This window comes from Camelus bactrianus, chromosome 6 (genome assembly GCF_048773025.1).
Source record: "Camelus bactrianus isolate YW-2024 breed Bactrian camel chromosome 6, ASM4877302v1, whole genome shotgun sequence".
In the NCBI taxonomy this organism is placed as follows: Eukaryota; Metazoa; Chordata; class Mammalia; order Artiodactyla; family Camelidae; genus Camelus; species Camelus bactrianus.
In genome coordinates this window covers 79,245,943-79,269,406 of record NC_133544.1, presented here as the reverse complement: position 1 = coordinate 79,269,406, position 23,464 = coordinate 79,245,943, and the positions used below count along the sequence as shown (strand labels likewise).

Sequence of the window (23,464 nt, the reverse complement as noted above, 5' to 3'; positions counted from 1 at the left end):
CTTGTTTTCACATTCTTCAAAAATATTTTTCTTAATGGCATTCTGAAATACGAATTTTTAATAAATTGTTTAACTATTCTGATATATAAACATTTAATTTTTTGTCATTTTAAATTGAATAATTCATTCTTGCTCATAACCATGAGTCCCATGACATTGTCAGATTGCCAGTAGTAATGCTTGTTTACCATCTTGGGAAGAGAAAACGAAACAATGAATAGGACAAGTCTCTACCCACCTGGAACTTGTTTTCTCATTGGGAAATTAAAAAACGCACAAATAAGTCTGATAGAAGTACTGTATTTGGACTTAATGGTAGAGCATGGGAAAAATGAGTAATGTGTGAGGCTTTGCGGAGACTCCAGGGATTCAGTTAATCTCAAGTGAGTATATGAATATTTTCAAAATTAGGTGGCATCCGGAGGCCTGGAAGTCTAGCTACCCGTGGGGATGCAGGAGCTGGTCTGTGTAAAGGTGTGAGACTAGAGAGTAAAGGGAGAAACAACCATTTCGTCCTGCCTGAACACTTGGCAACTGACCTGCGGTTAGCTGAATTTAAAATCTTTCTAATTTCTAAAATCACATTTAAAAATCAACTTTTGAAGAACTGCATGGCATTGATGGGCGATCTTACTTACTGTATACAGCAAGAAGTGTCTTCTAGAACAGGTGTTACACTGTTGTAAGGATGTTAAGTGCCCGGGTTCCCCCCCCCCCCACGTGTGTGGGCTTGTGTGTTAGCCATACTGAGAACTGGGGGCGAGGGCAACTCGGATGTAGGATTGGGGTCAGTAGGGATCGTGGTCTCTTTTCCACTTCCCTGATTTTCACTACAAGTTCCTGATTAACAACAGGTTTAACTGAAAAATCCTTTGGCTTCTTAGCCCTGTTTTTCTAAGGACAATATGCTGTAAATGAGGCAAGTGAAAAGAAAACAACATATCTGGGAGAGACGCTCGTCTACAGAGAATGAGAATTTCTGAATAGGGGACATTTTTGCAGTAACATTTTTCCCCCCATTGAAATCATTTAGCTGGCTCAGGGCCTCCAAAGCCACATGTTGGGTGACAAGGCTTTCTCAGCCGCGAGAGCCCATGAGCTAGCCACTCACTCCCAGTCTGTCCATGAAAGCCGGCGGTCTGAGGTCTCCCCACACCACCCGCCCCTCTCCTCAGTTGCTTCAGTGGAACTGGAAGCTCTCCAGTGAAGTGGAGCCAGTGGTGTAAAAGCTGCAGGGCCCGGTGGAGTTGGGAACAGCGGGCATGGGCTCAGGGGCCCGTCCTTGGCGGCCTGATCTGTGGTCACTTCCCTGTCTGCTCCCCAGAGTGAGGCTCACACGTCCTCCCCACACAGAACCCATGGTCTCTGCTCATTCACTTCACAAGGATCAGCTGAGTGCCAGTTTGGGTCCAAGGGCTCTGCTGGCCTCCGGGGACACGAGAATGAACCAGAGGGCTGCATTTCCTGCCCGGAGGGAACTTAACAGTCTGGGAATGATTTTATTTTCATAAATGTGAAACTGATGTTGAATAACTCTCTAGTCACCTTTCTCTTATTTTTCCAAGAGTTTTGAAAATTAAATTTGTCATGGATGGGCCATATCTGGGGGCCAACCCTGTCCAATCTCAGCATGATTCCTAAGCACCTAAACATTTCTTCCTTGTGTCTCTCAACATACGGCTTTGAAATAACCCACTCTACAGCCACAGAGATCTGACCAACTGTAAACAGGTTGTGCTTTCTTAGACACATTGTTGACTTTTAAAACACCAGTTTAATTACTTAATGAAGTGACATGCTTTTTTTTTTTTTTTCTTCACTACCTTGGCCTGTTTCTCGGGGCCTGGTGAATTTTATCCAGGCTCTGATGATAGCTCCAGTAGATTCCAGCTAGTGCCCCATCCTGGTAGGTGGGCTGGGGCAGACGAGCAAGCCCGTCCAGCTGTGGCGTGCAAGGCTCCAAGGGGCTGGTGGGTGGGACCATTCCCTGCTGGTGAGGTGGTGGCACTCAAGCCACCTCAAATGGATGATGTGGTGCAGGCTGTGTTGTGCTTGGCTTATGGACTTTTTCCTCTGCTTGAGACACATGGGGAAAGAATCTGCCTGGGAGGGACCAGACTCCTTTTGTTTGCTTTGCTGGGTGGACTTCCCTGAGAGAAGCAGCTTGGTCACAGAAAAAAAAGTGTACATTTTGTGGAAATCTAGAATCTTTGCTCGGGCAGGGAATGTCAGAGATAATGAGTCCAGCCCCTCATTTTATAGAAGAGAAACTGGGGTCCCCCAAGAGCTGAGGATCAATGTTAGACCAGGCTAGGACTGGAACTTACCATGTTTTCTGACTTTTTCTTCGGTGCTTCATCTGCTCTGCTTGGTAAGCATGACTGTAATTGTTACAGACCTGATGAAAGAGGATGGCTAGATCGCTTTTTCTTTTTAAATAGCCGTCTTCCCCCAGCCCCTGACTTCTAATCAGGTAGATGTTTGCTTTACTTGCAATCTAATGGAGAGACATCCAGAAACACTCAGTACAATATGACTCTGGGGAGAAGATGAACTCCTTGCTGAGAGCAAATTTATGCCATGGGGAGTGTCTCTCACAGCTTAGATCCTTAGAAAGGTCAGGCCTGCCTCAAAGCACACTGCGTCCTGGCCTCATCTGGAAGCTGGAGGCCACCGTCTGCCAGCAAACACTCCAACCAAACTGCCACTAAAAGACAATTTAAATGTAATCTGTCCTGATGAGATTTCTAACTAGATTTCTGGATCAGAGGAGTTTGGATAAAGGTCAGATACGTCTTTACACTGAATCATGGATCCTTTCTAAGGACATGCCTTATCCCAATCTGTTAGCAAAGCCTGCGTGATTTTCATGGAATCCACTGTGGGTTTCTGTGCACTATTTATATGTGTCACTTATTTTAAAAGCACTTTATGCCCCCAGGACTTTTAATAAAGATAAACTGTCTGCCACCAGGGATAGAGCCAAAAAAGAAAAATATAACCCACCCATATAACCCCCACCTCCAAAAAAAAAAAAAACCCCAAAATAAAAGCCCCATTGGTTGAACCCCTATTTAGGAAATTCACATTTGAAACTGTGCAGCTACTGGCACCATGTACTCATGGGATGATATTATCTGATGACAATTTATCATTGTCAGTGAGATACAGAGCTGTGTATATTTGGCTTTTTTTTTTTTTTTAAACTTCTGCCATGATATGGAAACAATTATCTTGTCAAGGCCAGAAAAACGTTAGTTCTGTCAAACAATGTAAGAAAACTCATAGTGAAAAGTTTGGAAAGTGAGGTGAAAGAGTGCGGCTGATCTCGAGGCTTGGACGACTTCATAGATTTGGTTACCTGTGGGCCCATTTCAGTCTGGCTGGCAGGCTCCTGCACTCGCCTTCCGGACGTGCTGTGTGGGAAGTCCAGGGAGGGGCGGGAGCTCAGGCGTGGGCCCTTCCTCCGGGTCCTGCTAGTGGGTTTCTGCTAATTACACAAATCAGTAACAGATGTGGTGAGGCTGAGCACCTCATATTTGTTCCACAATGTGTTTTCTTTAAATGACAAATGTTTTTTAAGGCCAAAAGAAAAAAAAATAGTATTATATAGTTTTCCTCTGCAACACACAGCAAAAAGGGAATACATGTCTCCAGAGAGCTAAGCCAGCAGGCTCAGAACAGACAACCCTTTGTGACTGTTTAGATTCTTATTAAGGTTTATTTAAATGTGGTATTCTATCAATCAGAAAATTTTGTGTTCCCCAAGCTGTTAGATTGTAATTTGTAGCTGAAGTGTTTTGATTCTATATAAAATGGTCAAAAAGTTGATAAATTGTTCCCACAAAGAAGGGAGCAAGGAGGAGTTTTCCTTAAATAGGAAAACAGTGAAGTTGGAAAAGTGAACCCTCCATCGTCTTTTTTCTGATCTGCGGAGAGACACTTTTAGGCTTCCAGACAAACTAGTGGCATCGCACAGGAGCATGGTTTCTCTCTTACTTAGAATATTGAAGACAGGGAATAGAAAATTTGGAAGGAGAAGTGGTATGGCTGCCCCTAGGAGGACAGGGGCCCTAGGACAAGTTTTTATGTTCAGGACTCCTGTTTATGTAAACAATTTGAGTCACCCAAATCAAAATGTCAGCGCTAGTCTAGCCCAGTAGGCTTCCCACACCAGAGGCATCATTCCCTTTCTCTCCTCCACTTTTCTACCTTGCTGTTTCTTTGGGGCATCTGGTCAACCCACGTGAGCCAGAGAATGTGTGTGTGTGTTTGGTGTGGGGGTAGTGGAGGTAGGAGAGGGCTTGAGCATGCTTGGAAGGGAAGAAACAGGGATGGCATCACGATCATCGCTACTGTGCCCCTCTCAGCTGCTCCTAGTCACCGGAGGGGGGTCTTTAAAATTTTCTTTAAAATTTTCCCTTTAAAATTAGACAGTAGCCAGGGACTTAAAGGAGAAGCAGAGCACTTACTAGGGTAACTTCTTGAGTAGCTCGAGCTCTCGTAGGACGGGGAGACGCCGGTTGTAGAAAAAGACACTACTTGTGAATTTAATTTTGGTGGAAGCCCCTAAATCCTGAATCCTGAATCCTGTGCACACAGGTGAGAAAGGTGTTTTTTTAATAAGTGAATGACATTTGGTAGAGGCCAAATTAGTGTTAGAGCAAACAGTGACTGATACAATTAAGTATTCATGAAGAAAATGCACTATTATGTCAAGGTATTCTGTGTCCTTTAAATCTTGTTCTAATTTTCCAATCTTTTATTCATGTAGTAGTTTATTACAGAAATAAATACCTATGATTCGTTGTAGCAGTAAGTAATTGTATTTTCATAAAAAAGTATAATTGGTAGGAAAATCTACTTTTTTATCTGCCAGTTAAACATACCACTTAGAGCTTGAATCCTTGCATTCTCCCCCCTCCCTTCTGTGATAAAGGTGCTCATTTAGTGGGTTCTGTCTGTCAGGTGCTGCTGTATGACATTCACTCATTTCACTGAAGACTCACAGCCTCCCTCAAATCCCCATTTTATAGCCAGGGAACTAAGACTGAGGGAGAGTAAGTATTTTACTCAAGGACACGTAGTTCTGTCAGAATTCTGACTCCAATGCCCTTACCCTTAAGATACCAGCCTTCCTTTTCTTGAAGGCTTACCCTACACTGGGCATTGAGTTGGGTTCTTAGACCCCCACAGATGAGTAAATTGTGTAACCTGCTCCCAAGGAGCTTGAAATCTAGTGTGGCGGCGCGGGGGTGTCCTGGGAACTGGCACATGAATAACTGTAAGTTGACGGTTGTGAAACAGTGAGGTGTGGCGTGCCATGGGACTAGCAAGGAATGGCCTGGAACCCAGCCCTGAAGGCTGGAAATGGGCAGGGCTCAGCAAGGCTTCCTAGAAGATCTGTCCCCAGGCTGACCCTCCAAGGATCAATCAGAATGAAGCAGGTGAGGAGGAAGAAGATGGGCGTGCGTCCCAGCAGAGGGGGCAATGGGGGAGGGTCACAGATGCGAAGAATGGTTTGGGCTGGAACACAAGCCAAGCATCTGGCATGGTTCTGTCAGAGGGATTTGGGATTACTTTGATGTGGGGAGTTGGAGAGAGGGAGAAATACCAGATTTCCAGCTTGGGTTCTGGGATGAATGTAGTGGTGTCAGAAACTGATAGAGGGAACACAAGAGGTAGGCCTGGATAAGGGACTGTGGACTGGGTTCAGGGCTGGACATTGTGTGCAAAGTCTGTGGCACATCCTCAGGGGAATGCCTAGTAGCAAATTAAATATGTAACATTTATAAAAAGTTGTAAAAGTACTAATTCAACAAATATTTATAGAGCACCTGCCGTTGGCTAGACACTGCTCTTGGTGTAGAAGTTACAGTTGTGACTAAGTTTGTTTCGTGGAGAATATAGGTTTTACTAGAATTGATATAAATTCTGATTCATGGAGAATATAAATGCTAGTGGGATGAAGACAGATAATAAAGAAGTAAATTAGTACAATAATTTCCAAATTATTATTAAGAAAGAACTGGGTAACGTAGAAGTTCTCGTTGAGAAGGTAACATTGGAGCTGTGACCTGAGTTGTTGTGAAGGGAACTTTCATATGAATACCCGGAGGTTAAAGTATCCCAGGCAGAGGGCACAGCGAGTGCAGACGCCCCCTGAGCTAGGGACACGCCGCCGAAGTCAGAGCAAGACAGTCGGCAGAGCTGCAGCCTGGGGGTGGGGGGTAGTGCAGGGAGGCAGAGCTGGAGAGGGGAGCCCAGGGCCAGGAAGGGCTTCAGGGTGAAGGACTCAGATTTCATCCCAAGTAACTTGGGAAGCCATGGGAGGCATCTAACCTGGTAAATGCTAATGTTATCATTACAAATGGCAAAAGACCAGCATGCAAAATCCTGTTTACTGTACACTCTCAACTGTATAAAACAGCATGAGGAAAGAGGCCTTTAAAGACTCTTGCCGAATGCTACCGCTGGTTGAGAGAGGTGGTGTCGTGCGGGGGTCAGTGTTGTGAATGCTGAGGTCAGAGAACCAGAGCTGGAACCTGATCCTGACAGTTGCCAGCAGTTCTCAAACTCTGTGCTAGCAGGACCCTATCTATCAATATTTACAATATTAAAAATTACATTGGAGAAAACAATTTTTGAATATTTATTAATTCACTAAAAAATAGTGAACCCATGACATGCTTACCTAAATGACATATTTCAATGAAAAAAAATCTTGTGTTTTTCCAAAACAAAAAATAGAAGAGTGTTCATTTTTATACTTGAGTTCTTCCTATTTAGCACAATAGGAGGCAGCTGGGGTCTCAGAGCTGCTTCTGCATTCAGCTGGTTGTGATATCACAAGTCGTGTACGCTCGTGTGAGAATGAGGGTGAAAAGAGCAAATAAACAACTTCTTAGCATCATTCTGAAAATAGTTTTGACATTGTGGATCCCCTAAGAGTTTCCTACACTGCACTTTGAAAAATCTTTGTGTTCAGTGTACGATGTCAGACAGTCTCCTAACCCAGTGGGCCTCAAACTGTGTTTCCTCATCTGTCAGTTGGGGGCTATTAATAGCACCAACCAGATAGGATTATTGTGATTATTTAATGAGTCAGTATATGTAAATCCCTTAAAATAGTGCCTGGTACATAGTAGGTATTCAGTACACATCAGCTAGTTTCTTTTTCTTGTGATTCTGAGTGGCACCAAAAATGCTTCCAAACAATTGCAAAAAGTCATTTAAACTTTATTCTCACGGACCTTCCTTTCCTGGCCTCTCTTGCTCCCGCTGTGAAGTGAGGCTTTACATCTGCATGCCCACTTACACCTGCTACCATCCAATCATGGTGGGTTCAGTGCTGGCCAGTTTGTGCTGAGGATGGCACTGGAGGCTGGACCATCAGTTACTCATAGTTTAACAGGTCTTCGTTTTCCAGAGTCTTTCTTTCTTATACCTAAAATCACCTCTTCTCCGTGAGTGGAGGTTAGGTGATGGATGAAGTGGAGGAAGAAGAGATCTCATGGCACCAGTTCCTGTGTGGGGCTCTAAGACTTCAGTTTAACCACTTTCTCCCTTTGACGTTTCTCATACTGCAATCGTGAAATGAATTGATACGAAAGTCAGATGCCATCATCAAATACTTGAGGATTTGTGTTAGCTATTGCTTTAAAAAAAAAATTAAATGGGGGTGATTAAAATCATTAACCTTGGCTTCACAGTGGAATCAGCTGGGAAATTTTTTACATTACTGATGATTTAATTGTCCTGGGTGTGGCACGGGCATCAGGACGTGCAGAATCCTCCTGGTGCCGAAAGTCTCACCAGGCTATGACTGAAAAAGAAGGTCATGTGTCTCCTTTTTCTTAAAATATGGCACTTTTTTTGTAAATGGGAAAAATCTACAAGTACGTATGTAATACATAATACATGTCATCTTAACAAACTGTTGTAAAACAGACACACGCTGCCCTGATCCAGTGCAAGACCCAGAACGTTGCCAACCCCCAGGAGCTCCCCTTGCTTCTCTCAGTCACACCCCTTTCTTTGTCCAACTCTCTAGTGGTCGTCCTTGCCCTGATACTTTATAATCAGTTTTTTATATTTTTACCATGTAAGTATGAATCCCTAAACAACATAGAATAGATGGCACATTTTTGAACTTTACTGAAATGAAATCATACTCTTCTATCTGGCTTCTTTTGCTCAACGTTGTATATTTTTGATTCTTTTGTGTTTTTGCAAATCACTATAGTTCCTGGCTTTTCATTATTTGGTAGCATTCAGTATCTTTCTCTGTTCCACTCCTGATAAGTGTTCCTGGTTTGGGACTGTTACAAGCAGGGCTGGCCTGAGCATTTTCATACGTCTCCTGGTGCATGAGGGCAGACACTCTGAACATGTCTAGGAGTAGAGTTGTTGGACCCATTTGCTTATCTGAAGGAAGAGAACAAGGCCAAGCAGACAGGAGTCCAGAAGATAGGAGTTGGTGTCAGCGACTCTGTTAACACTCCTGCTCTGGGCTGGAAGCCTGGAGGTTGACTATTCTGAACCATGTACCCTAGGGCTGTTGATGAGCTACAAGAGGTGACTGAGGAGCTCGTGATCCTCTGCTTTTTGACTGTCTCCTGAGACGAGAGGGCCAAGGTTCAGTGCCCATCGAAGGTAGAGGCGCTCACTCTGGGCTGGGACTGAAAGGCAGCTCCTGGCAATAGGGTCACAGGCTGCACTATGGCAGGACAGCTGGCTGGTCCAGAAAGCGTCAGGCCTTCATCCCATCCTCAGCAACTGCTAGAAGGAGATAAACTTAGCCTCCGGAGAAAGAAAACAGCATCTAGGCCTTGAAGTAGTTCTTAAATTCCAATCCTCTCCCTTGTCTTGACAGGCACTCCCCATTAGTTGGTTCATTGATGCTTTGATGAAGATATTTCTGTTTTGTTTTTACCTTAGCTTTTTTTTAATCTTCAGTGGGCATTTGGTATGAACCAATTGTTACTGTGTAGGGGTACATGCCTCGATCTTAAATGAATACCATAAATCCAGGCTTGTTCCAGATACCTCTGCTAAAATACCTGGGGGCTTTCCAGGTGATGCTGACAAGCTTTTCTAGTCTATTGTCACGGTTGCCTGATTCTCTGGGTATCGCTCTGCCCTTCTGCAGGCTCTGTCTTGCCACGTTGAGTCTAAGATCCTCTAGGTGACTGCTTCTGTCTTGTACTACTTTGCTCCAAGCATGCACGTAGGCTGTGGTGGGCTAGAGCTGGCCCATATTGGTTCCTAATTGCTGACTGTTCGGTTCTTAGGAATTATGTGAGCCCGTGGTTAAACACAGCTACTACAAATTAGATTATATTAAAAAGTTTGTAAATACTCAAGACTCATCACTTTTAAATTATTTTGCCATATTTTACTAACTGTGCTTTTGAGGTTATTTGCATATGTTGGATCTGGATGGTGGAAATACTACATACTGGCGAGCTATGGCCTGTCTCTTGTTGACTTAGCTAGTGAGATCACTGCTTGAACAGCCATGGCAAAGTATTTACACCATGGAAACTGGTCAGTGCTACAAATCAGGGCGTTTTCCTCCTTTCCTTCCCTTTCCTTTCCTTTCCTTCCTTCTTTCCTTCGAGTTGTTAAACACTTAGCATATCATTGGACATAGTCCTCCTTTTCAAACCCTTACAGCAGAGTTCAGACTCAAAGAAGAGAGTTTAACAGGTCTCAAAGAATAATAGGAAATTTATCATTCACAGAACTTAAAACTGGTCACTAGAGGTGGTTATTTTGAGTCACAACCATAAGCCTCTTGATTGTATCCCTAATGTTACTACTTTGCCTAAATCCTGTCTCAGCTGTTTATTGGTGGAAGAATTCATCTTGCCCGCTGAGCTCTGGCCCACCCTCAAAGAGAATGATGTTGAGCAGATCTTCCTATGTGGATTCCAGGCCTCAACTCTCTGGGATACACAGAAAGTACATTTTCCTTCCTTCCGTCATCTCCCCACTCCTCCTTTCCCTTTTCTGTTCTCTCTCTTTTTTTTTTTTTTTTTGGTGGGGGTAGGTAATTAGGTTTACTTATTAATTGATTCTTAGAGGAAGTATCGGGGATTGAACCCAGGACCCCATGCATGCTAAGCATGCTCTCTACCCCTTGAGCTATACCCTCCCCACCCTTTTTTTTTGCCCTAAGACTGAACTCCCCTCAAGATGATTGACAGTGGGAAGGTCCACCCTCCTTACTTCTTACCACAGGGCTAACCTTGCTCAGAATACAATAATCAGCATTTTTACACTGTCTGGTTTATTCAGTGTTGAGTCAGACCACCTGTGGAACTTCAACAGAACAGTCCAGAATGAGATTTGGCCTTTGAAGAGCAGTCTCCACTTCCCCTTTCCTTGAACAAGGATATACCCATCTCAAGAATAAACAATAACACTAACACAGAGTAGTCCAAGTCCAGGTTTAGCAATAAAGACACCAAAATACTTTTTTCTTCGATATAATCTACATGTACAGGACATAATTTAAAGGCTCGCTATATTTATATACCTATGTGGAATCTGCCTTTAGCTTCTCTGTATGGAGCATTTGCATTTAAGATTCCTTACTGCTTTCAGAACTTCCCTAAGAAGAAAATGTACTTCAGAATATATTAAAAATCCAGAACTTCTCCCTGCAGGTCACCTGGTCCAGCACCTTCGTCTTTCATCTGGACCACTGCAGTAGCCTCCTCACTGGTTTCCCATCTCCCGCCATGGCCCCTCCTCTGTCTGTTCTCACCACAGCATCCAGAGTGATCAGGTTAAAATACAGATTGGATCAGGATGTTCCTGTGCTCAGAATCCTCTGATGTCTTCTCATTTTCCCTAGGGAATAGGCACAGTTACCTACATAGGATCTTCCTCTATTTCTTTGCCATCATACCCTCTGTAGGGCACTCTGCTCCAGCCAAATGGACCGTCTTGCTGTCCTCTGAACATACCAGAGGCTCTCTCGCCTCATGGGTTCTTCGTGGCATCTACTTGCAATAGGAAATGTTCTTGTCCTGGAAAGCTGCATGTTTCGACTCTTTATTTCTTTGGATTTTTTCTCAAATGTCACTTCTTAGTGAGACTTTCTCCAGTCACTTTATCACCATTACAACCCTTCCACGTTTGTAATCCCCTTTTCTACCCTGTTATCTTTACCTTCTCACACTCATTCACTCTCCAACTGTATGTACTATATACATATAATATGAATGTATAATCTTACTTATTGTCTGTTTCCTGACACCATTACAGTGCAAATTTCATAAGGAATTTTTATCTGATTGTATCATGTTCAATTACTATTGCCTAGAACCTGGTTCTTGGTACATAGTGGTTTCTCAATAAATAATGAATGAATGATAGGATGGTAGAACAGACATTGGTTAGGAGCTGGAGGCCTAGGTTTTGATTTTTGCCTTTGCCTGTGATAAGCTCTAACACTTACTACATCCTGTTTCTACATCTCCATGTACTTATTAATATACTGGGGATATAATGACTGTTTCACATGCCTCACTGACTTTTAGTGACGCTCATGCAAGGAAGTACTCTCCATATGCCTAAGGGGATGTTTTTACTGTCTTACTTGTTTATACCCAGTGTAGTGAGCAGCTAGCTCCACGCCCATCTTGCTGTAAACCACGCCCAAGGAAAAGCTCTCCACCTGAACACAGGGTGGGGCGCTCAGGTTCATTTCTGTATCTCCCTTCTGAAGATGTTAGTGGTGCATTTGCTTTTTGCTTAGATCAGGTAATTGGACTTACAATAAGCCAGAATGAAATAACCGACCATAAGGAGCCAGGGCCTTTTGTGTGTCCCCCCGTCGTGTCAAGTGTTCTATGTGTATGATGCCCTTTCATCCCCACAGCAGCGCTTCAAGGAGAATATGGCTTCATTTTAGAGATGAAGAAATTGATGTTTAGAAAGGTCTAGTATCCCACTAACTCGGCAGAGCTTGGGGGAGAACTCATGTCTGTCTGACCCTAGTGCCAAACTCCCGTCCGCCTCAGGAAGTTGAATTATTTAATGCAAGAGCCTGAAAGTGACTGTTTTCACTCCCGTGTGGATGATGGTTATCACTGTGTGTTCATTTCTTTTCAGACTGTCTATGACCAGTGGTTCATCACCCTTTTTAACATTGTCTACACATCACTGCCTGTTTTAGCCATGGGGATTTTTGACCAGGTACGTGTTTTTCTGTCTTTATAACTTCTTTGTTCTGTAGATGCCTTTTAGTTGCTTCTAGCTAGTCATGGAAAGAGTCCTAGGGGTGCAGTTGATTTAATAGGTATCACATGGATCAAAACCCCTTCCAGATCCCGCCCCTCCCCTCCAAAGGATCCTCTGATCAGAGCTTGGCTACTGTCTTCTTAAAGATGCACACCCTACGCTACCACTCTAAAGGCCCTGAGATGTCCTGCAAGAAACAGTCTCTTTGATTTCATTTTAGCCCAGCATTTCCCAAATCCATAGGACTGCACTTTTACTCAACTTATTTTTCATATGGAACTTAACTAATACGCCTCAGAACTAGTACCTGTGGTTCACACACCGGGGGATACTGTATGAGCCTCTGAGAGCGCAGAGAACCACGCAGGGATACAGAGAAAATCATGGAAGCGGGTTGGAGTGCAGAGAGTTAGCATCCGCGGGGAGACTTCCTTGGCCAGCACAGCCGAGAACCAGAAGTCCAGGCCAGAGGAGCGCCCTGCCAACGGCAGAGGAAGACACGGAGCCCCACAGCCACGGAGAGAGAAAGGGCAGTCTTCTTTTGTCTAGCTCAGCGTGCTTGAGGGGAGAGAAGGGAGGGAATCAGTTATCACATGGTAGATCCTTGGCACACGCTGTCTTGGAGGGTGCTTCCTGGATGGGGAAGAAGTCTGGCTAACTCAGGGGAAATAAAAGGCTGGCCAGAGGAGTTTCCATGGCACAGTTAGAGTGTACCGTTTAAAAAAGTTTTTTTTTTTTTTGAAGTATTTTTAAAGAGACCAGACTTTCTCCAGGCTCTTGTTAGAACCATTCGCTAGGCCTCATTTTCTGGCCTAAAGCCATCTATTGCAAAATATAAATCTTCATATTATGAGCTTACTCTACTCTCCCTTCTGAGGCTTTGCAGTCAGTTGTAAGCCTCACTTCTTGTATGTGAAAAAGGCAGTTTGTGAATGACATATTTTGTGGAATTCTACAAAAATTAATGACCTCTTGAAGGCTTTAGATATAAAGGATTAAGCACATCCATTTCTAAGCACCCATGTTCACAAGTGCTCCTTTTCTTGGTGCCCCATAGCTGCCCAGAATGTGGAATAAAATATTAAAAAATAAAGCATTTTCTGGGAAAAGATGGTTATTGAGTAATCTGGAAAAAAATAAAATAAGGAGACAGTTCACGATGGTAACATAGGATCCTGAACTCACCTCTTCCCGCGGACACACTGAGTCTACAGCTACATATGCAACAGTTTCCTCTTGAAACAACCTAAAGGCTGTCTGAGTGAAGACTACATGTTGGGCAAAGAGGAAGAAAACTACATTGAAGCAGGTTGGAGAGGCTGGGACACAATTTCGTCATAAACCCCACCCAGTCCCCCCAGCATGGCAACCCACAACCCAGAGAAAATCCAAAGCCTGAAGCGTCTCCCTGAGGAGTGAAGGATGTGCACCCCACATTGGGCACCTTAACTTTTAAGACCTGCACCTGAGAGACGAGCTCCCCAAAAGCAGCAGGGCTCATGTCCCAAGACCCACAAGACTGAAGTGATCTAAGAAATGGGCCCGTGTGCTCAGATTCATTCACTCCTGGGCCCAGCTTAGAGGCAGCAGCTCATGCCCAGTGATGGAGGCTCGCTGCTTGTATTAAAGCATCAGCCCAAGGGGCAGGCATCTCATCTACCACACACATCTAGGAGCCCACTGGAACACACTCCACCGACAGATGAGACTTGTCGGTGCCATCCTGGCACCCTCCCTTTGCCACACTCCAGAGCACCAGTATCTCCTGGAAGGGAGCTTTTACATGTGTCTGGTGTCCCTATTTTTGTGGCTGCTGCCCAGGGGACAGCTCTGTGTCATCTGGCTCTGGTGGCCAGTGGGCTTGCAGTTCCACAGGACTGTACATATTTGCATGTTTTCAAAAGCTGCTGCTTGAGGGTCTGGATTCCAATCAGCCTGAGTGTAGATGCTGAGATCCAATCCACAGGGACATTGATATGTCTTGGCACATTCCCAACTACTGAGAGCTATTAGAAATATAACAGGCTGCTTGGACAAGCATGAAGGTTTGAGAGACAACAAAGAGCTGGGGTAGGGTTAAACAATAAGGTTTATCTTCTACATGAGGCCACTCTTCAAGAGTGGGAGAAGTGGTGGTTTTATCAACTGTATAGAAACCAACACAGAGAGTCAAATAAAATGAAAACAAAACAAAACAAAACAGAGGAATATGTTCCAAACGAAAGAATAAGATAAAACCTCAGGAAAAAAACCTTAATGAAATGGAAAGAAACAATTTACCCAATAAATAGTTTAAAGCAATGATCTTAAAAATGCTGACAGAATTGAGAAGAATGAATACAATGAGAACTTCAACAAAAAAGATTAAAAATATAAGAAAGTATCAAATAGAAGTCACAGAGCTGAAGAATATAATAACTGAACTGAAATATATACATTACAGGGGTCCCATAGCAGAGTAGATGAAGAAGTAGAAAGGATCAAAAACTTGAAGATAACACAGTGGAACTCACCCAATCAGAGCATTAAAAAGAAAAGAATTTTTAAAAGTGAAGATTGCTTAAGGAACTTACAGGACAACATCAAACAGGCTAACATTCACATTATACGGGTCCCAGAAAGGAGGAGAGAGAGAGAAAGGGGCAGAAATGATATTTGTAGAAATAATGACTGAAAACTTCCCGACGTTCAGAACCAAGAAGCTCAGAGAGTTCCAAATAAGATAAACCCAAAGAGACTCACACAAAAACACATTGTAATTAAAGTATGGAAAGTTAAAGACAAAGAATATTAAAAGCAGCAAGAGAAAAACAACTTGTTATGTGCAAGCAAACCCCCATAAGACTATCAGCAGAAACTTTGCAGCCCAGAAGGAAGTGGCATGATATATTCCAAATTCAAAGGAACTTTCAAACCTTTTGAAGAAGAATGCTTTACCCAGCAAGGTTATCATTCAGAATTGAAGGAGAGATAAAGAGTTTTCCAGATAAGTAAAAGACAGAGAAGTTCATCACTACTAAGCCAGCTTTGTAAGAAATGTTAAAGTGGCTTCTTTAAGCTGAAAAGATGGGTGCTAATTAGTAACAAGAAAACATATTAAAGAATAAATATCACTCAATAGATAAATACAGTTGACCCTTGAACAACATGGTTTTGAACTATGTGAGTCCACAATCCATAGTTGGCTGAATCCATGGATATGAAACCATGGATATGGAGGACCAACTATAAAGTTATATGCAGATTTTTGATTTGTGAGTGTTAGTGCCCCTAACCCCTGTGTTGTTCAGGGGTCAATGGTATATAATAAGAGTAGTGGATCAGTCATTTATAAAGCTAGTAGGAATATTAAGAGACAAAAGTAGTAAAAATAACTATGACTACAATAATTAGTTAAGGGATACACAAGTTAAAAAGGTGTAAAATATGAGATCAAAAACATAAAATCTGGGAGGAGAGTAAAAGATACTGAGTTTTAGAATGGGATCAAAATTAAACAGTTATCAACTTAAATAGACTGTTATAGATATGTAATTATATGTAAGCCTCATGTAACCACAAAGCAAAAATTTACACTGAATACAGAAAGATAAAGAGAAACAAATATAAGTATATCACTGAAGAAAGTCACCAAAGCACAAAGGAAGAGAGCAAGAGAAGAAGAAAGGGACAGAAAGGAATTACAAAAACAGCCCGAAAACAATTTACAAAATGGCAATATGTACCTACCTATCAATAATTACCTTAAATGTAAATGGACTAAATTCTCTGATCAAAACATAGAGTGGCTGAAAGGATTAAAAAACAAGACCCATCTATAGGCTGTCTACAAGAGACTCACCTTAGATGTAAAGACACACAGAGACTGAAAGTGAGGGGATGGAAAGAGATATTCCATACAAATGGAAAAAAAAAAAAACCCCACAAAAACCAAAAACTGGAGCAGCTATACTTATATCAGATGAAATAGACTTTAGAACAAAGACTAGTAAGAGACAGAGATGGGTATTACATAATGATAAAGGAATCTAATCCAATAATAGAATATAACATTTGTAAATATTTATGCACCCACACAGGAGCACCTACATATATAAAGCGAATATTAATAGACCTAAACGGAGAAATAGACAGCAATACAGTAACAGTAGAGGCTTTAATACCTTACTTCGATCAACAGATAGATTATTCAAACAGAAAATCAATAAGGAAATGCCTTAAATGACATGTTAGACCAGATGAACCGTATGTGTGTGTATACACACTTCATCTAAAAGCAGCAGAATGCAAATTCTTCTCAAGTGCACATGGAGCATTTTAAGGGACAGATCATATGTTAAGCCACAAGAAGTCTTAAGTCTTCTTAAATTTAAGAAGATTGAAATACTATTTAAGACTGAAATCATATCAAGCATCTTTTCCAACCACAATGGAATAAAACTAGAAATTTTGTGAAAACTGGAAAATTCACAAATATGTGGAGATTAAACAACATGCTACTGAACAACCAATGGTTCAAAGAATAAATCAGGAGAGAAATAAAAAAAATACCTTGAGACAGATTAATATGGAAATATACCAAAATTTGTGACATACAGAAAAAGCAATTCTAAGAGGTAAGTTCATAGCAATAAATGCTTACCCCAAGGAAGAAGAAAAGTCTCAAATAAACAACGTATCTGTACACCTTAAGGAACTAGAAAAAAGATGAACAAATAAAGCTCAAAGTTAGTAGAAGGAAAGAAGTAAAGATTAGAGTAGAAATAATTGAAATAGAGACTAAGAAGCCAATAGAGAAAGTCAGTGAAACCAAAACCTTGTTCCTTGAAAAGCTAAACAAAATTGACAAACCTTATTATTATCGTCATTACTTTGTTATTATTTATTGAAGCATCTGTGTGTTTTTTTTTTTCCCCTCGAGAGCTGCGGCAAGAACTCTGTTGAATACATACGCATTTAATCATAAGCGGTTCTGTGAGGGAGATGCTGTTGTTTGCATTTCTGGAGATGAGGAAACTGAGGCTCAGACAGATTAAGTAGTAGGTCTAAGACTACACACCTGCCAAGCAGCAGAGCTAGGGTTCGAACTCAGGATTGTCTGGCTCCAAAGCCTGTGCATGTAACCTTATCAGTCACTGGACTAGCAGAAGAAGCACCTAAGAGCATCACAAACAGGATTTCCTGAAGAAGCTATGTCAGTGTTTCTCATTGGGCCCCATTCATCAAGACCTGAGCCATCCTTCAAGCAAGAAGGGGAACATGGTCTGTTCCCAGAGTTCGTGCCTGGGTTGCTCCCTCCTTGGCTGCTTCACCTCACCCGTGGTCCTGTGATGTCACCAGTGGTCAGTTCTTGCCATACTTTTTGGCTGTGGTGCTCACAGCATGGTCATCAGCATGACTTTGGAGCTGGTTAGAAATGCAGATTCTCAGGCCCCACCCCAGCCCTCCTGAATCGTAATCAGCTCCCCAGGTCATTAGTGCGCATGTGAAGTGTGAGGAGCGCTGCTTCAGCTTCTCTCAGGACCCTGCTGGGGCTAAGCATGATGCCTTCTCATTCTGTCTCAATTCTTAGTCCTGGTCACCTAGTGACTGCTGTTGGAATCCTCCCTGGGTAGAGCACTCAGCTCTTCAGGCTCGGCTCCTTCCTCCATAGAATCCCCCATGCAGTTTCCCCCATTCCCGGTTCCCCTACTCCTGCTCACCTTCCCTCAAAAGTTGGGAACTCAGGTGCACCAATTCTGACTCTGCAGCTCTCTGCTGACATTCCCTGGTCACTAGCATATACTGCTTTGACAGCTAACCCCTGGGGCCACTGGCTGCACAGGAGGTACTAGAACCCCGGGAGCATGAGTGCAGCTGCAACAGAGTGTTGGAAAGAAACTTCAGTTTGAAGCCAGATATCTGGGTGCAAGTTAAGTTCTGGTTCTGCTGTAAGAGCTGTGTGGTCTCTCATGAATTGCTCTTGGAGACTCCGGTTCCTCTTGTATAAAATAGGGATCATTTTTTTCCCACTTTTAAAAAAATTGAAGTACAGTCAGTTACAGTGTGTCAATTTGTGGTGTACAGCACAGTGTCCCAGTCATGCATATATATACATACATTCATTTTTATATTCTTTTTCATTAAAGGTTATTTCAAGATACTGAACATAGTTCCCTGTGCTATACTAAAGAAACGTTTTTAAAAATCTGTTTTTATATATAGTGGCTAACATTTCTAAATCTCAAACCCCCAAATTTATCCCTTCCCATCCTCTTTCCCCGGTAACCATAAGGTTGATTACTATGTATGCAAGTCTGCTTGTTTTATAGATGAGTTCATAGTGTCCTTTTTTTTCTTAAGATTCCACATGTGAGTGATACCATATCGTATTTTTCTTTCTCTTTCTGGCTTACTTCACTTGGAATGACGTTCTCCAGGTCCATCCATGTTGCTGCAATTGTCAATATTTTATTCTTTTGTATGGCTGAGTAGTATTCTATTATATAAATACACCACAACTTCTTTATTGAGTCATCTGTCAGTGGACATTTAGGTTGCCTATATATCTTGGCTGTTGTAAATAGTGCTGCTGTGAACACTGGGGTGCATGTATTTTTTCAACTTAGAGTTCCCTCCAGATATATACCCAGAAGTGGGATTGCTGGGTCATATGGTAAGTCTATTTTTAATTTTTTGAGGAATCTCCAAACTTTTCCATTTGGCTGCACCAGTAAAATGTGGATCATTTTATTACCATTTAGGTTACTGTGGGAATGAAAACAAATTGAATAGTGCATATCAGGACAGGCTTAGACATGCACATGCTGTTTCTGGAGATAGGGAATTCAGGGCCTCTCCAACTTCTTCTCAAGCCTCCTTCGCTGAAGTAACTCTTTGTTGACAGGATGTTAGTGACCAGAACAGCATGGATTGTCCCCAGCTCTACAGACCTGGACAGCTGAATCTACTTTTTAACAAGCATAAATTTTTCATCTGTGTGGCACATGGGATCTACACCTCATTAGCCCTTTTCTTTATCCCCTATGGGGCCTTTTACAACGTGGCTGGAGAAGACGGACAGCACATCGCAGACTACCAGTCTTTTGCAGTTACCATGGCCACATCTTTGGTCATTGTGGTCAGTGCGCAGGTAAGCTACTGGTGAAAATATCTTAACTTGATGGCTTTACGGCTTTTAAAATTATGTTTCATTGTTGACAGTAATCCTAAAGGAATACTAGGGTTTTCTTTTTAACTGCACATTTTGAGATGAAATAGCTTTAACACAAATTTCCAGACATCAGGATTAGCACTGTGTGTCTGTAACCTCCATGTCAGTAGAAACCTCACAATGAATCACTGCTTGGGAACATTGTTAAGTAAAGAAAAATAATTATACTACTACTTCCTCCTTATATTTTCTTCTTGGAAGAAAAATTTTCCAATGATAACATACTTTTCTATAATATCTATATGACTTAGCAACTTCCAGGTTTTTTTAAGGTGAGTTCTAAAGTTTATTTGGCAGTATATTTCTGTGGAATTATTCAAGAGGTTCAGTGTTATGTCTGTGGTGTATCATAGGAGCTCTTCTGGTATGAGTGGTTTTTGATGATCCACTGACTTTGACTGGGCATTTTGAGTTTGTTTCTGTTTCCTCTTTAATGCAAATGGTGGACAACACTATTAGATATTGAGTTAGAATTCATGAAAGCCATCCACCTCATTAAAATCTGTAACTCTGGGTGGATACAACAAGCAACGTAACCTCTGTTTTTTGTTTTTATTTGTGTGTTTTTCTTAAAGGGAAAGTATCAATCAAGGGCTTAATTTTTATAGATTCAGAGTTTGATCTGCCTTTGGTCAGTCCTTTTTCTATACTATAAATGACTTCTTTTACAAATCTTAGCTACTTATACCCAACAAAAGATCTCATTAAACCCTAGACTTTCTCTTCATGACAGAATAAATATTTATTAGATTGAACGAATCAAATGTAAACATACTGCTTTTAAAGGTCATCCCTACCATTCCTTAGCCCATGTAAGTGAGTGTCACTGACTTCATACCAAAGCCATTAACACTTGACATCTTGGGAGTCCAAAATTCAGAGTCAGAGAGGTAGCATCCAAAAGCAAAACTAGATTTCTCCACTCAAAGGGGAGTTCTGTTTGTTTCACAACTGAATAAAACGTACTGATGCTTTGTGAACCCTCCATATGAAGTTCCCCTGTGTTCAGTTCTGTAGCAGAGGAGAAAATAATGGAGTTACTTGGGGGCATCTGACCTAGCTAAGGCATCTATCATGAAATCACAGTTTCAATCAGAAACTGCTGTCCTACATACATAAAATAGTAAGTTTCAACAATTTTGTGAATAAGCTCACTTTGACAGTGGTATTAACATCCTTTCCTCTCTGTCTAAGCTTGACTTGGTGTCATGATAACAACTCCCATGACATTTCCATGGCCTGTGAGTACAGCTGTAAGTCTTACGTACCTGTCCTGCTGATGCTGCATACCAAACTTTAGCAGTCTCTATTTTTCATATCAGTTTTATTTCAGTTATTTGAATTGTAAAATATTCTTTTTAACATTCCAAACAATACAGAAGTGTTTAAAATATAATGAACCATCCTCCATTCCTTCGCCATACTCCCTAGACTAATTACTACTGTGATTACCTTAAATCCTTCCGTATTTTTTCCTCTGCTTTGAGACGTACACACACTATATTCAAGGAAGAGGGATCACAGTATGTATACTATTCTGAAATATGCACTTCTCACTTAACAAGACATTATGGACAGCTTTTTAAATGAACACATTCAGATCTAAGTCTTCTTAAGAGCTTCACAGAATTTTATAATATGGATATATAATAATATTGATAGACATCCAGGATGTATCTTTTTTTGGTTTGTTATTGAAGAAATGCTAGTTCATATACTAGTACATATTTTATATACTGTCAGATAAATTCCTAGAAATAAAATTTCTTGTGTCAGAACTCCTTTAACACCTCTAACTTTTACCAGTCTGATGGATGAAGAATGCCATTTTGTTGTTTTCACTGCTGGGTCAGAGTATGTACATTTAAAATTTCATTGATATTGCCATGTCACTTACCAAAAAAAAAAAAAAAAGATCGTAGTTGCAGACAACAGACACCTCTTTAAGTAAAAAAGGATTATAAAAAGCTATTAGGTAGCTTTAGACTCTTCAGGAGGACAAATGAACCACGGAGAGCCACAGTGAGGCAAGGCACCCAACCACGTGGCTGCAACTTTGAAATGAAATGAAACCATTGCTTTTACCACCTCTTACAGCTTGGCTCTGGTCACAATGGACACCAGAAGGTTAGCCACAGACTTCCAAAGAATCACCACCTCCACCACCATGTTGTCAAATACTGAGTATTAAAGTTTTCCATTGCAATGATCATTCTTATCAAGTTCTCCTTGTATTTCAAGGAGATTTTGCCTTATGTAATTCAAGGCTATTTTTTTTGCAATGTAATGGGTCTTGATTGATATTTGATACTAGTTTTACTTATCTTGCTTTTTTGGTTTGCATGTGCCTGATATATAATCTGGGCCCATCTCTTCATTTTCATCTCTTTCTTATTTAATCATTTAGTTTTTCTCTTTCGATAAGGGAGTTAAGCTGCTCCGTTTATTGTAACAACTTATGTGTTTTATCTTGTTTCTTTCATGTTATTTTATGATTACTTTCAATTCTAATTTATTTCCATTTTTTCTTTTTCAAACTTGGATGCATTGTGATTTTAAATATTCTATTTATCATGAATAATTTATAAGTTTTACTATTGTATTCCCATTTTACTAGTGATTTCTCCCATTTTTAGTCACTTCAATCTCAATTTCCATATTCATACACCAAAATTAAATAATAACTGTATCCATTACCACATTTCACTATCCTTTTCTTCACCTTCCCTCATCCACCTCCAAATTAAATAATTTTGGAAATGTTTTTACTTTAATTCTCCCTTCTTGCCCTTACTCTTGAGTACTTAATAACATATAATTTTAGTTCTAGGATGCTCCTTTAACATATGTTTTGACTCTTGAAAAATTATTTTAAAATTAATACTTAGCTCATACATTATTGCTCATTTAGGGCCGACTATACATTTATCAGAATTTTTGTTCACTACCATTTTTATGCTCTTTGTTCTCATTTAATTACATATTTTATATATATATATATATATATATATATATATATGTATTTTAAATTGAAGTATAGTCAGTTTACAATGTTGTGTCAATTTCTGGTGTACAGCACAATGCTTCAGTCATACATCAACATACATATATTCATTTTCATATTATTTTTCACCATGAGTTACTATGAGATATTGAATATAAACTTGTTTATCTATTTTATATATAGTAGTTAGTATCTGCAAATCTCGAACTCCCAATTTCTCTCTTCCCACCCACTTCCCCACATGGTCACCATAAGTTTGTTTTCTATGTCTGTGAGTCTGTTTCTGTTTTGTAAATAAGGTCATTTGTCCTTTTTTTTTTTTTTTTTTTTTTGAGATTCCATATATGAGTGATATCATATGGTATTTTTCTTTCTCTTTCTGGCTTACTTCACTTAGAATGACGTTCTCCAGGTCCATCCATGTTGCTGCAAATGGTATTATTTTACTCTTTTTTATGACTGAGTAGTATTCCATTGTATAAATATACCACAGCTGCTTTATCCAGTCATCTGTCGATGGACATCTAGGTTGTTTCCCTGTCTTGGCTATTGTAAATAGTGTTGCTATGAACATTGGGGTACATGTACCTTTTTAAATGAAGGTTCCCTCTGGAGATATGCCTAGGAATGGGATTGCTGGATCATATGGTAAGTCTATTTTTAGTCTTTTGAGGAATCTCAATACTGTTTTCCATAATGGCTGCACCAAACTACATTCCCACCAACAGTGTAAGAGGGTTTCCTTTTCTCCACAGCCTCTCCAGCATTTATCCTTTGGGGTGTTTTGAATGATGGCCATTCTGACTGGTGTGAGGTGATACCTCATTATAGTTTTAATTTGCATTTCTCTGATAATTATTGATATTGAGCATTTTTTCATGTGCCTGTTGCCCATTTGTGTGTCTTCACTAGAGAATTGCTTGTTTAGGTCTTCTGCCCATTTTTGGATTGGGTTGTTTGTTTTTTTCTTATTAAGTTGTATGAGCTGTTTT

At 40.9% G+C, this 23,464-nt stretch overlaps 1 protein-coding gene across 7 annotated transcripts in view; it reads left to right on the top strand.

Annotated features, from left to right (window-relative positions):
• ATP8B4 (ATPase phospholipid transporting 8B4 (putative)) overlaps window positions 1-23,464 on the top strand; it is a 211,004-nt gene that overhangs the window by 176,639 nt on the left and 10,901 nt on the right. For all 7 annotated transcript variants that reach the window (XM_074366090.1, XM_074366091.1, XM_074366093.1 and 4 more), the window contains 2 exons: window positions 12,127-12,210; window positions 19,142-19,387. In XM_074366090.1, the coding sequence (XP_074222191.1) occupies window positions 12,127-12,210; window positions 19,142-19,387 (330 nt within the window). The remainder of the gene's footprint in view (window positions 1-12,126; window positions 12,211-19,141; window positions 19,388-23,464) is intronic.